The sequence below is a fragment of the Silene latifolia genome, chromosome 4 (genome assembly GCF_048544455.1).
Source record: "Silene latifolia isolate original U9 population chromosome 4, ASM4854445v1, whole genome shotgun sequence".
NCBI lineage: Eukaryota > Viridiplantae > Streptophyta > Magnoliopsida > Caryophyllales > Caryophyllaceae > Silene > Silene latifolia.
Window position 1 is genome coordinate 111,200,039 of NC_133529.1, and position 13,738 is coordinate 111,213,776.

The 13,738-nt window shown below is 37.8% G+C and overlaps 1 protein-coding gene across 1 annotated transcript; it reads left to right on the top strand.

Annotated features, from left to right (window-relative positions):
• The first annotated feature begins 6,678 nt into the window (after positions 1-6,678).
• On the top strand, positions 6,679-12,910 carry LOC141651933 (uncharacterized). Its single transcript, XM_074459623.1, has 6 exons — positions 6,679-6,792; positions 6,932-7,256; positions 7,348-7,910; positions 8,089-8,581; positions 8,779-10,463; positions 12,884-12,910. Exons 1-6 carry the CDS (start codon positions 6,679-6,681, stop codon positions 12,908-12,910), a joined length of 3,207 nt encoding a protein of 1,068 aa, XP_074315724.1.
• The last annotated feature ends 828 nt before the right edge of the window (positions 12,911-13,738 follow it).

Below are 13,738 nucleotides of genomic sequence, written 5' to 3' on the forward strand. Positions count from 1 at the left end.
TGAAACTCTTCTCCCCAATTGAGCATGGTATAGTGAACATCCCCGGATCGCCACACTTTTTGGGGAGTGATCTTTTAAATATGGCGGAGACATGTTCACTTACCCTTACTTTGTGGGTTCCCTTTCTTGTGTTTCTCCTAGGCGTACAAAGTTCCTTGAGAAACTTCGCATACCTCGGGACACCTTTTAAAAGATTGAGTAGGGGAATGTTTACTTCACACTTCCTAAAGGTTTCGTAGAGATCTTCGTCTCTTTCCAACCTTATGGAGTGTGTGAGAGCGTGAGGAAAAGGTACCTCCACATCATGCTCTTTCACTATCTCCTCAACATGATCATTGGTGTTGTTGTTTGCTTTCTCTCTTTTGTCCTTGCTCAACGGAGTCTTCAACTCTTCTCCACTATCCTTAGATTTTGAATCCTTTACTTTGTCAACCACAATCTCTTCTTCCTCTTGTACCTCAATGTCAATGATCCTCTCATTTCGCTTTGCTTTTCTCTTCTTCTTTGGGAGAGATTCTAAGGTTCTCCCATTCCTCAAGGTCATGGCACTAGCATTCTCTCTTGGAGGGAATGTGGTAGAAGGGATTGAAGTGGAGTTCTTTTGGTTGCTCTTGGCAATTTCTTGAAAAATTTGGCCAAGTTGGATCTCAAGGTTCTTCGCCCTTGCATCGCTTGAGAGCTTGTCCGCATCCATTTTGTCAAACCTCTTGGTTGTCTCGGCTTGCCCTTTCACAAGAATCTTCAACATTTCCTTGGTGAATAAATCGTCATCTCCTTGAGAGGAGGAACTCCCTCCTTGAAAATTCTTGTGGTTGCCTTGGTGACCTTGGTTACCTTGATTTCCAAATTGGAAAGACCCTCCTTTTCCTTGTTGAAAATTTTGGTTTCTTTGGTAATTTAGGTTGGGACCTTGTGAATTTTGATTCCTCAAATGGTTGAATTTTCCATTTTGGAAACTCTTTGAAGTATCCCCTCCCCAACTTAGGTTTGGGTTGTCTCTCGACCCGATATTGTAAGTGTTGCCACTTGGATCGTATTTGTAGTATCCTCCCCCTGTGGGATTTTTAGAATTATAGTTACCATGCATCATGGCACTCACATTCTCCTTGCTTATCCCTTGTTCTTCCATGATGGGACAAGACTCCACCTGGTGTGGACCTTGACAATAATTGCACTCTACATTGGATCCTTGTGCTCCACCTTGATTGTTTCCCATTAATTGAGCTACCATTTTGGTGAGATCATCCACGGTCTTCTCAAGTTTTTGGTTGGAAGGAGAGGGTGTTTCAATTGAGTGGAGAGTCTTAGACCCTCAACCCCCTCTCCCATAGCTTCTTGTGCTTGCGGCTAACCTCTCTATGATTTCATTTGCTTCCGCCACGGAGTAGTTGTCAACTCCACCACTCGTAGTGGCATTCACTATTCTTTGGTCTTGTTGAGTAAGACCGTCACAAAAGTTCGCCAATAAGTCATCACCACTTAGCCCATGGTATGGACATTGGGCAACCAACTTCTTTAACCTTTCCCAATACTCATACAAGCTTTCACTTGGATCTTGTTCCGGAGAAATGATGGCCTTCTTGGCATGGTCGTGTCTTGAATCGGGGTAGTACTTTTCATGAAATGCCGATTTCATGGTCTTCCAAGTACGAATTATACCCGGTGGAAGGTAGAATAGTCAATCCTTTGCCGCATCTAGTAAAGAGAATAGAAAAGCTCGCAATTTAAATTGGTCTTCCGTGACACCATTTGGTATAGCACCTTCACACATCATATGGAATTCGGAGAGATGACAGTTGGGGTCATCCTCCGCATGTCCATGAAACTTGGGTAGATTGTGGATGAAGTAGCCTTTCAACTCAAAGTTTGCATTAGCTCCCATGGGTGGGTAGGCAATGCATAGAGGTTGGGTATCATAGTTTCTTGCCCAGAACTCCCGGATGGTTCTTGTATCATTAGCCATTTGTGGATATTCTACTTCTATTGGTTCAACCGAAAGGGGTGTGGAGGGTTCCACTTCAACTCGTTCTTCCCTTTGAGGTCGATGATACCAAGGATTGATGAATAACCAAGAATATGTTCCAAATCCGTCTTCTTCGTTTGGAGTGAACTCACCTCCTTGTTGGGACCTAGGCATAAACCTTTACACTAAACAAGATAGATTAGAACTACCACTTACTTTTTAACAATAACAAGGAAATAAGAACAACAAAGCATAAATCACAACTCAAGTTCTAGTTACGTTGCCTTCCCCGGCAACGACGCCAAAATTTGATAGGTAACAACTAGGTTGTCGTTATTACTAGAATTAACTATCAAATTAACAATTTATAAAGCCAAACTCAACTCTACACTATGAAATTAAGAATAGTAGTATAGCATAAGTAAGAGTCGAACCCAAGAGAAGGTCTAACAACTAAAACTCGAATGATAAACTACCTAAGACACTAAATAAGACTCTACTACTAATTAAGACCCTAATGACAATTTAAACTTAACAAATGGAACTAATCACAAACAATGGATATTAACAATGTTCAACTAGTAGGAAACACGAATGGAAAAGGCATGGGTTTGGAGACAAACATGGAAATTGAGTAAAAATGGAGATTTTCTTATTGAGACAATTCTATAAACAACTTGTATGCAAGATTCAATATAAAGGAGAAAACTTGGTGTAACTTGGTCAATCACTACTCCTTAAGCCACAAAGACACCCCTTTTTCTTTCTTCAATAACTACTTAGTACTACTTTCATAAGATGGTAATAATTTCCTTCCTAAGCTAGAAGAAAACAATTCTACTCATGTATTTTCCCAAATGAAAACCACACAAAGGATAGCACATAAGAGCATTAAGAACAAAGCCAAATGAAAGAGCTGGGATTAACTTGTGAGAGCTTAAACCAACTAACCCAAGACTAACTTTCAAACCTTACTCATAAAGTTACAAACCTTACAACAAATTCATAACAAAACAAGTTTGCTTCAAATATTTCTAGAGATGTGAACACAAGGCTAGAGATTGCAATAGTTAGATGAATAAAATGTAAGGTTAATTACTCCCAACACACAAACATCAAACATAAACAAGTAAACAAAAGGAAATGAAATAATTATTGAAGAAAGATTAAGGAGTTCTTACAAAGCTTAGAGGAAGTAGAGGATTCCAAATTACACCAAGTAAAAAGGTCTAGCCTTCCATAACCATAGATGAATCAAAGGTTAATGGAAAGATTGACATCAAAATCCAACTAAAGATTACAACTTTCACCCAAATACTAAGTCTTTTTCTCATACAAGTTTTTTTAGATTATTCAATAAAAAGGTAGTCATCTAGGCCTTCAAAACATGAACTATATATAGGGCTGCACTCCCATATAGGTTAAACATGGTTTTAGGCTTCCACGAAAATGATTAAGGACGGTTGATCAATGCTTCAAGGCCGAGGAGGACGCAAGCTGCGTCATCCACCGCAAGCCTGCGTCAAATGGCGCAGGCTGTGTCAACAGACGCAGACGCAGGCTGCGTCCTGGACTGATCTCTGCTTCAAATTTGTTCTTTCTTTTCTCGATTCTTTCATCACTTAGCCTCCATGCTTTTCACCAAGGGATGTTAACTCCTATATTAGCTCATGTATAGCCGTCTTCACTTGATTGCTTGCTTACGAGTGTGGCTAGAGGCTCTTGCTCGGGATTCTGAACTCTCCTCTCAAAACAATGCTCCACACATGCATTAAAACTCATTAATCACGACAAACAATGGGACGGGAAGACTAACTCATTATTCCGACAAAAAGACCCTTAAATTAAACAAACTAGGCCTAAGAAGGCCTTATTGACTCGACATTTTTGACTCTATTAGCGGGAAATTTTGAAACTTTCCCTATTCTTTTAGTAGATAGAGAGATGATGGGGAACAACATATTGATTGAGCTTCAATTTACTGTTTCAATATGCCATTACCAAACACTCAAATTAGTAAATTGATGATTCAAATATACTAGCCTTTAATATATTGAATATTTACCAATCTGCCGTTTACGAAACACCCTTACACGATAATTTGTGTTTAAAATATTTCAGTTCTCCACAAAAATGTAGGGGGCTGATTTATATCGACGACGTTTTAGTAAATATCGACGACGTTTTTCATAAAAAAGACGATAATGCCCCTTGCACTACTTTCTCTCTCTAAACTAAAATCTCTCAAATTCAAGTAAAACTAATTAAATTAAAAAAAAAAAAAAATCACCAACAACAATTTTAAAAAGTGCAAACAACAATTAGCATGACGGATCCGAAATCACCGGTATATAAACAACTTAATCTTTTTAATTAATCTATTCGTTAGTTGAATTACGTTACATATTTACTAAATTAGAGTAAACATTGCGTGTTTTTATTGCGTATTATACAAACAATGGACTAAAAATGAGACTTAACGATCAACCATGGACGAAAAGTTGAGATTCAAAGTTCAACCATGGGCCGAACAATGAATCCCAACGTTTTGCCCATGGTAAACGTGCATGCCCAACGTTTCCCCATGGTAAACGTTCATCACCATTGTTTTGCCATGGTTGATCAATGAGATTCATTGTTCAGTCCATGGTTGATTGTTGGGTATCATTGTTTGGCCATGGTTGAACGATGAATCTCATTGTTTGGCCATGGAGCGATTGTTGAATATCAACTTTCAGTCCATGGTCGGACAATTGACTTGTTTTTTTTTTTTTTTTTTTTTTGTGGCTTCCGTTTAACCTCTAATTCGATAATAAATATGTTTTATAATTATCGGACAATATGTTTCTAACTCATTTTATGATAATTTTTTTTTTGGTAAGACATTTTATGATAGTTCTACCAAGAAAGCCTTCTAATATTTTCCCGACGTCCTGGCTGTGGTGGTTGCGTGGTGGGACTGGTGGTGGCGTGGCGATAGCTGGCTAGGTGGTGGTGGTGGTGGAAGTTGGGTTTATTTTGGGGGAATTTGAATTAGAGAGAAAAAAGAGTGAGTTGGTGAGATGTGGAGGGCAAAATTGTCTTTTAGAATGAAAACGTCGTCGATATTTACTAAAACGTCGTCGATGTTTACAAATTGGGAAAATGTAATAGGCTTATCCAATATTATATGAAATGGGCTTTAACCAATATGATAAGTATTGAGTAGTAATCCGTGTAAGTTCAATGAAAAGGGTTGTAACTGTAAGCCCAAAGAATACAATGCAATGAGTCTATATACAGCTAGTAATTTGGTGACACGTGGGAGAGTGTAAAAGGTTACAAAAAATTTGACATTGAAAATCCACAAGTCTTTAACACACTGCACATGCATTTTCACCTTTCGATTCTTACGCCTCCTTGAGCCGCACGTGCTCACATGCCAAGCTCTACAAAGTTTTCAAAAGGTAATTTTTTTTTTGAAATTATTCTAACTTTATTGGTTTCAACTAGTTATCGAGTTAATTTATTTTTTACAAGTTTTTATTAAGATGATTGTAATAAACGGATTTAAAGCAATTTATATATCCGACTAGATAAGGACACATACTCACATACATAGTATGTGATATATATTTTTAGTTTGTTTCATCCTTAGACGGTGTTAATATGAGAAACTGACTATTCATTCTTTTACAATTTTTTTAGCATGAGTAGAATAAATGGAATAATATTATAGGATAAATTTATATAGTAAGTATAAAGTAAATTAACATGGCAAAGTTTAAATGTAATTAGACATTTGATACGTGAAGAGAATTAGAGAATCTCATTCACAAATTCTCGTTTAAAACGGGTATGTTTGTCTTAAGTTTAAGATGTGTTAAATAGTAAGAATAAAGTAAAAGCAAAACGTATAAAAATAAATAATATATTTGTCTATATAGGATAATACTTCCTCCATTTCATTCAATTCTATAGATTTGCTTTATTGACATATATCAATGCTCATTTTGTTTTGTTCATATCTTTAGTTACATAGAACTATAGAAGTATTAATAAAAATTATAAAAATTTGATATTCACAACGTACTCGTTAAGACAATTTAAAAAAGATCTCACATGACTATTTTTATATTGTATATTAGAAGTTGTATCAAAAATTCTCGCCACTTATAAATAGTGTTAAAAAATAAATGTATAGAATTGAATGAAATTGAGGAAATAATAAACTTATTGAATCTCATTTGCCAGAGAATTTATAGTGGAAATTGGCACGTCGGCACCAACCTAGAGGCCCAAATGTCATGGTCAAACGGAAAACATTTAACTATCTAAATCTAAACAATGATTTCATTTGTTAACCTAGGAGGGCATTGACCATTTAAAATGATAGTATGACATTTCCGACATGAATGTCCAATTATGCACTTGCTCCATGCAATGAGCCACTGATTTGGCCTATGTGAAGTAATTTTTTTTTTGCTTTTTTTTTTTTAGACTTTAATTAAACTGAGCTGAACTGAACTAAGCTGAACTGAACTGAACTAAATGGGGCTAAACTGAACTGAACTATAATAATAATAATAATAATAATAATAATAATAATAATAATAATAATAATAATAATAATAATAATAATAATAATAATAATAATCCGGCTCTCTCTCTTATTTCTCTCTCTTAAATCCTCTCAAACTACGATTGCGATAGGTTAGCTTCTCCTTTACGCAACGATGGCCCGGGGCCGGCCGCCGAAGGCAGTAGGGCCTCCTATCCATGCTGCTTCTGTGGATAATTCACAAGTCTCAATTGAGGACGAGACTGAAGTTTTAGGACCCACTCCCAGAGTACATAATTGGCGGATTATGTAGGCTCGCCGCTACCGGTGTTGACAAAGGGAAATCTGTTGTTTCTCCATCACCGGTCACTCATGGGGATGCTTCTGGCTCTAAGCAACCTGCTCCGCCTAAAAAGACTTTCTCTCAGGTGTTGAAGAATTCTTCCAAAGGTATGAGCCTCTCCTATGTACTTGTGGTTGACTCTTCGGTTACCATTGAGGAGGATTATATTGTTAAGGAGGTTGAGTATTGGCAAACCACTCGGTTGGTCTTTGTCTTTGGGGAAGCGATCTACTCTAAAGCACAAATTGAAACCCTAGTTTCTAAGTCCTGGACTCATATCACCACTCCGGAAGTTCTATACTTTGCTAAGGGTTGGTATTACTTCCGGTTTGCGTGTGCTGAGGATATGCAAAAGATTAGGTCTGATTCCTGGAATGTTAATGGATTTTCTCTAGTTTTCAAACCCTGGAGTACTACTGTGATTGATGAACTTTCTATTCCTCATGTTACTGTTTGGGTTTTGTTCCCCAATCTGGATCCCTGTTTTTTGGTCTAATTCAGGCTTAAGTAAGGTGGCTAGTGCGGTTGGTAACCCTATTTGTGCGGATGAATACACCACCAACAAGAGCAAATTGGCTTTTGATAGGATTCTGGTGGATGTAGACCTGTCTAAGGATCTACCAAAGGCTATTCAAATCAATTCTCCTTATCGGGGTACTTTACTGCAGAAAGCTGAATATGAATGGATCCCTCATTTTTGTACTGCTTGCAAAAGGGTGGGACACACTAAGGACAGATGCAACCCTGTTGGGAAAGCTAAACCTAAAACTGTTTTTCGTCCTAAGAAGCCTTCCCAAGCTGCTCCAATGGCTGAAAGTGGTAAGCAGAGGGATAATACCCCTGTCCAGCCTCAAGCTAAGAGCACTGTGGCAACAAATCTGGCTAATAGATTCTCTGTTCTTCAGAATGAGCCCATTCTGGAGCCAATTGCAGAGGAGTCTGGTGGTTTGGTGACTGTTTCTGATCAAGGATCGGATATTCATTCAGATTCTGACCATAGATCTGATGTTCTTTCTGATTCTGAAACTGAGGAGACTTTGGTTATTGATGTGGATCCTGGTGGGGTTGTCCCTTCTCATGATTCTAACCTCTTGGAACATTAGGGGTCTAAATGACCCCTTAAAGCAACAAGAGGCTCTTAGTTTCTTGTTAGCTAATAAAGTGGACCGTGGGGCTTTTATAGAGACTCATGTTAAGAATAATGCCCTTAGGAATGTTAGTAGTACTTTTTCTGCTTTTCAGTTGGTTCATAATAATGACTTCCATTACCATGGGAGAATTTGGATTTTATGGAATCCTTCTGTGGTCTCTCTTACTGTTCTAGGTAAGTCTGCTCAGCATATTCACTGTGCTCTCCTTCACCATGCTACACAGAGGCGTATGGAGGTGACTTTTGTCTATCCTTTCAATGTTAGACAGGATAGGAAAGAGTTGTGGAGGCAACTTCAGATTATATCTTCTAAGGTTGTTGCACCTTCGATTTGTTTAGGGGATTTTAATGTGGTCCTTAAAATGGAGGAAAGATTGGGTAGTGATCATTTTCATCTTGCTGATATGCAAGAGTTTGGGCAGTGTTTGGATTCTTGTGGCTTTGCTGATCACCCAGCTACTGGATGTCAATTTACTTGGAATAATAAACAGGGCAATGGACTTAGATGGGCCAAGTTGGATAGAATTCTTGCTTCTCAACAGTGTTTCTGTAGCTTCCCTTCTACTGCCTCATTTCCGAACGCTGGTATTTCTGACCACTCCCCTTGCCTTGTTAATATTGCTGACAACAGTCATATTAGGAGGAACTTCAGGTACCTGAATTGTTGGGCTCTTTCTCCCTCTTTCCAGGCCTGTGTTCAGGCTGGGTGGTCTCAGGGCTACTCTGGGGGGAAAATTAAAACTCTTTTTCAAAAGCTTAAAAGATTAAAGGGTTTTTTGAAGGAGATCCATGTTGCCTCTTTCACAAACCTCCTGCTAGAGTTACTGAAGCTCAGCAAGCTCTTCTCTCTTGTCAAGCTCAACTTCAGGCCTCTCCCATGGACCCTCTTCTTCATGCTAAGGAAAAATCTCTTTTGACTGAGTACCTCCTGATTAAGAAAGCTGAACTGCAAGCTCTTTCCCAGAAAGCCAAAGTTCATGAGCTGCAATCTGATGACCTTGGTACTAGATTCTTCTATGCTCGGATTGCTACTAGGAAAACTAGAAACAACATTGGGACTATTTTGGATGATTCTGGGCACTTATGTACTGGTACTCAGGAGGTTGCTCAGGGTTTTGTTTCCTACAATGAATCTCTGCTGGGTGCTTCTAGTCCTGTTATGCCATTGCCTGAGGATCTTTTTGAGAGTAATTTAGTTCCTTCTGAAAGTTGTGCTGACCTGGTTAGGTCTGTGCTTCTTAGGGAAATACTGGATGCTCTTAAATCCATTGATAGGAACAAGAGTTCAGGCATAGATGGTTACTCTTCTGGGTTTTTCTTAGATGCCTGGACTGAGGTGGGTCCTGATTTTAAAGCTGATGTCCTAGAATTCTTCCAAACTGGTGTGATGCCTAGGGCTGCTAACTCTACTATGCTTGTGCTTATTCCTAAATTGGATACTCCTACCACTGTTAGGGATTTTAGACCCATAGCTTGTTGTACAACTTTCTACAAGGTGGTTACTAAAATTCTTGCTAACAGATTGAAGGCCACTCTTGACTCTGTCATTGGCCCTGAACAAGCTGCTTTTGTGGCTGATAGGGATATTTTTGATAATACTATGGTTGCTCATGAGTTGGTTTCTAAGTATGGCATAGCTTATCTCACTCCAAGATGTCTCCTTAAAGTGGATATCAGGAAGGCATTTGACTCTGTTAACTGGGAATTTTTGAGAAACTGTATGTTGAATCTGAAATATCCTCCTCTTTTTGTAGACTGGATTATGGCCTGTGTCTCTTCTCCTTATTATTCCCTTCATATCAATGGTGGTTTGGAAGGTTTCTTTCCTGGTAAACGTGGACTTAGGCAGGGGGACCCCCTTTCCCCCTATCTCTTTGTTCTTTGTATGGAGGTGCTATCAAGGATTCTTAGGAAGCTCCCAAAATTTGAAAACTTTTCCTATCATCCTAAATGTGTCCAACTCAATCTTACACACCTTATATTTGCAGATGATTTATTAGTGTTTACCAGAGGGGACTTGCCCTCTGTTGTTGCTGTTGCTTCTTGTCTGGAGACTTTTAATAGGCTTTCTGGGTTGCAGGCTAATCCTTCCAAGACTTGTCTTTATTTTGGGGGGAGGGGGGAGGGGGGGAGGAGGGTTGCCTCACCTCTTAAAGCTGATATCCTTGCTGCTACAGGTTTTAGTGCTGGTGATTTTCCTTTTAGGTACCTGGGAGTGCCTTTGTTTAATGCCAGAATTACAAAGGACATGTACCAGCCTCTCTTGGATAAAATTAAGGATAAAATCATGCACTGGGCTAACAAGACTCTGAGCTATGCAGGTAAAACTCAGCTGATAAACTATGTTATATTTGGGCTCAACAATTTTTGGGGGGCTAGTGTGCTCCGACCTAAAGGAAGTGCTAAGAAAATTAGGAAGCTTTGTAAAGACTTCCTTTGGGGGATTGAGGAAGGTAGTAGGAGGCATGTCTTCATGAGTTGTGTGACACCCTTAAATAACGCGATAAATTAACGCGTAAATTCTACGGAAAAACTGGTAGGATATGTTTGTAATTGGTCCAACTATATAAAAACCTGTAATTTCAAAAAATTTTCTAAACCAATCACAACATTTCCAACATTCCCAAGAGGCGGTGCCAAAACCTGCTATGCTAACGAACTAATTTACATGCCATAGCTAACGATAAGAAAATGTAATGATACAAACCCAAAATAGAAAAGGGAGACATATGTCCCTTCAAATTATATACAAAACCAAAAGTTAAAAGGTTTACTATAAGAATTGCCAAAACTAGGTCCAAGGTTCTGTTATGCTCACTAGCTCGTCCGTGACCCCAACAAAGCATCAACAACCTGTCAATCGCATTTTATACAAACACGAAAGCCACAATTCGGTGGGGAGTAACTTGAGTCCTCCCACCACGAATCGTCATAAATAATGTAACATGTAGTAAAACATGTAAACAATATGATAAATAATTCAATTATCAAGTATTCTAACATACGAGCCCTAAATTGACCAAACTAGACTATCATGTGAAACATATAACAAGCAGTAATCCAAACTTTATCAATTGTAACCGGCTTACATCTCACCTATTACAATTCATAAAGTCACCATACAAGAAAGGGCAATATGTCAAAGACAGGCATAAGTTCTTAGCACCGTCAATAGTCACTCTGTAACTCGAGTCTATACCACGAGGTAGGGAAGGTAATCGAACCGGTATCTTGGCTCAGCGGTTAATATTAATAAAACATGGCCAAGACACAACACAACCCTAGCCTAAAATCTGCGCAGACCTAGACATGCGGATACACACCACCGCACCCAAGACCCACAATTTTTCTAAAACAAAGTGAGTACCCTAAGGAGTCCACCAAAGGGTTGGCTAGTACTTAAGCTGACCACTTACTATCAAAATAAGTAACGAGGTCATGCCCCAACTTGGATATAAATCCACTAGTCAGGAACACAAAGGCTATCAAGCAGTGAACATATACTCGTCAAAGACTATAAAGACCTATCTATGATGAAGGCCGAAATACTCACCTAGGACCTAGTCCGGCTAGTCCCCACTTGAATACTTTAGCCCACACCACACAAGACAAGTAAGACACCCACTTAACCATAAGAGGACAAAAAGTCCAACTTACCAACCTAAATGCTAACATTCTATCATGTGAAAGGCTATATAAACGTCTATTCAAATAGACAATCCAACAGTATCCTCAATAAGTATTAAATACCAATTTCCAATTCTAACAATATTAACCATATTAAAGGCTTCAGAGAATCTAGGGCCGTTTCTACAAAATAAGAAGCTACTTAAATTCAACTAACTACACATGTGAAATAGAGATATAATAAATGGCCTAAAACAAGAAAAAGGCCGATTATCTAATTCATTCAACCGAATTTTTACCCGCAACTGACCCTGCGGCAGTGCGGGTTAAATTGCGGTGACCAATCACTCAATTAATCGACATCGCATCAGTCAAAGGGACTAAGGCTCAGTTTTCGGCACAATCAACAAAACATTACAATTATCGCTATATAATTCATTCTGAGCCTAATCTTTACAATTTCATTTTCTATCCTATACTAACATGTGCAGCTATCAAAATAAATATAATTTTTACCTTTAACATAATTTTTACTACTAATTTGATTTAATTCAAAAGTTTACCCATACATTACTTATTCTAATTATATCATTAATGAACCTAAAATGACGAACAATGCATGGAAAACCGCGAAACAAGCAACGGGCCGACCAAGCCGCCCGTGGGCTGCTGGCCGTTTCCGAACTCTCGCCGCCGCCACCCTTACTCCTCTTTTTTTTCATTTTCGTTCATTAAAAGACCGTCTGAAACATAATTAATCGTTCCCAATACTAACTTGTTAACTAAAACTAACAAAAATACATGGATTAAACATGCATGCAATCATTTTAACATGTGAAATTAACTACTTAATTAAAATTCACCAAAAACATACAAAAATCAAAGCATGTGACGATTATTCGTCGAGTAGCTCGAAATATGTTACCTTAAGCTAGAAAATGAGCAATTATCACCTTAAAACCCAAACCCTAACAACAACTAGCCGCTATCCTCAACAATATACGAGTCCCCAAACTCGTCTTCCAATTCTTCACCTAAATAAACAATAAAAACACAATATATAAGTATAAATACCGAAATTTACCAAAATTCGTCTTAAAACAACTTCAAGAAAACTGAAATTAAAACATACTAGGTTGTAGATCTCGACGAGAGGATTCCGAAAATGTAAACTTTGCGAAAATCCGAGTAGAAATGAGGGAGTTGTGTCGAAAATTAGCTTGATTTTGTGATAAAATGGTGTTTTGTGTTTTTTTTTAGAAAGTTGTTGATGAGGATGAAGAATAGAAAAATCAGAAAAATGAAGGGAGGGGGAGAGGTGTCCGCGGGAAAGGAGAGAAAGAAAGGAAAGAGCGGGTTTGAGTCGGGATTTTTCGAGTCGGTTTTGACTCGTTTCGATAATAATTAAAACCGTAGGTCAAATGCAAATTCCGACAAGACCAAAGTTTTTAAACACGAGATTACAAGAAAATTGAATACTCATACGACCCATTTCCAAATTCGTTTACCCAATGTTCAAAAGAATTGTCATTTTCCCCCCGATACGCCCTTATTTCGAAATAAAAAGTTTTACCCGGTTTAAACTATTTTTAAACATCTCGAAACTATCAAAATAAATATTTTTCTTCAAAATATAATAAAATTATATTTCTTTGAATTATTTTTACTTTAAATACTTAAATATCAAATTTTATTTGATTAATAAATTATTTTCGAAATATATTAACGGTCCGAAATTACGGGGCGTTACAATCACCCCTCCTTTTAAAAAGTTTCGTCCTCGAAACTCAGAAGGAGAAATTATAGTATACAATACCTTAATAATATAATTATAAGAAAATATAGGTATCTTTTCAATGAAACTGTGATACTCTCGTTGATCAGACAAGAACATCCACATTCATATCAAGACATAAAAATATTTCTACACCAATAAATGAGAAAACCCATTATTGGGACGTCACCAACAATGAGATTTAACATTCACTAATGTTAAAACCATTGCAAATCATAAAAGCATTTTCAAACTTTTAGTTTAAAATTCTATAATAAGAGTAATATCTTTACTAATTATGATTAGACATGGCTTAGTAACTCGGAAAAAGAGTAAGAAAA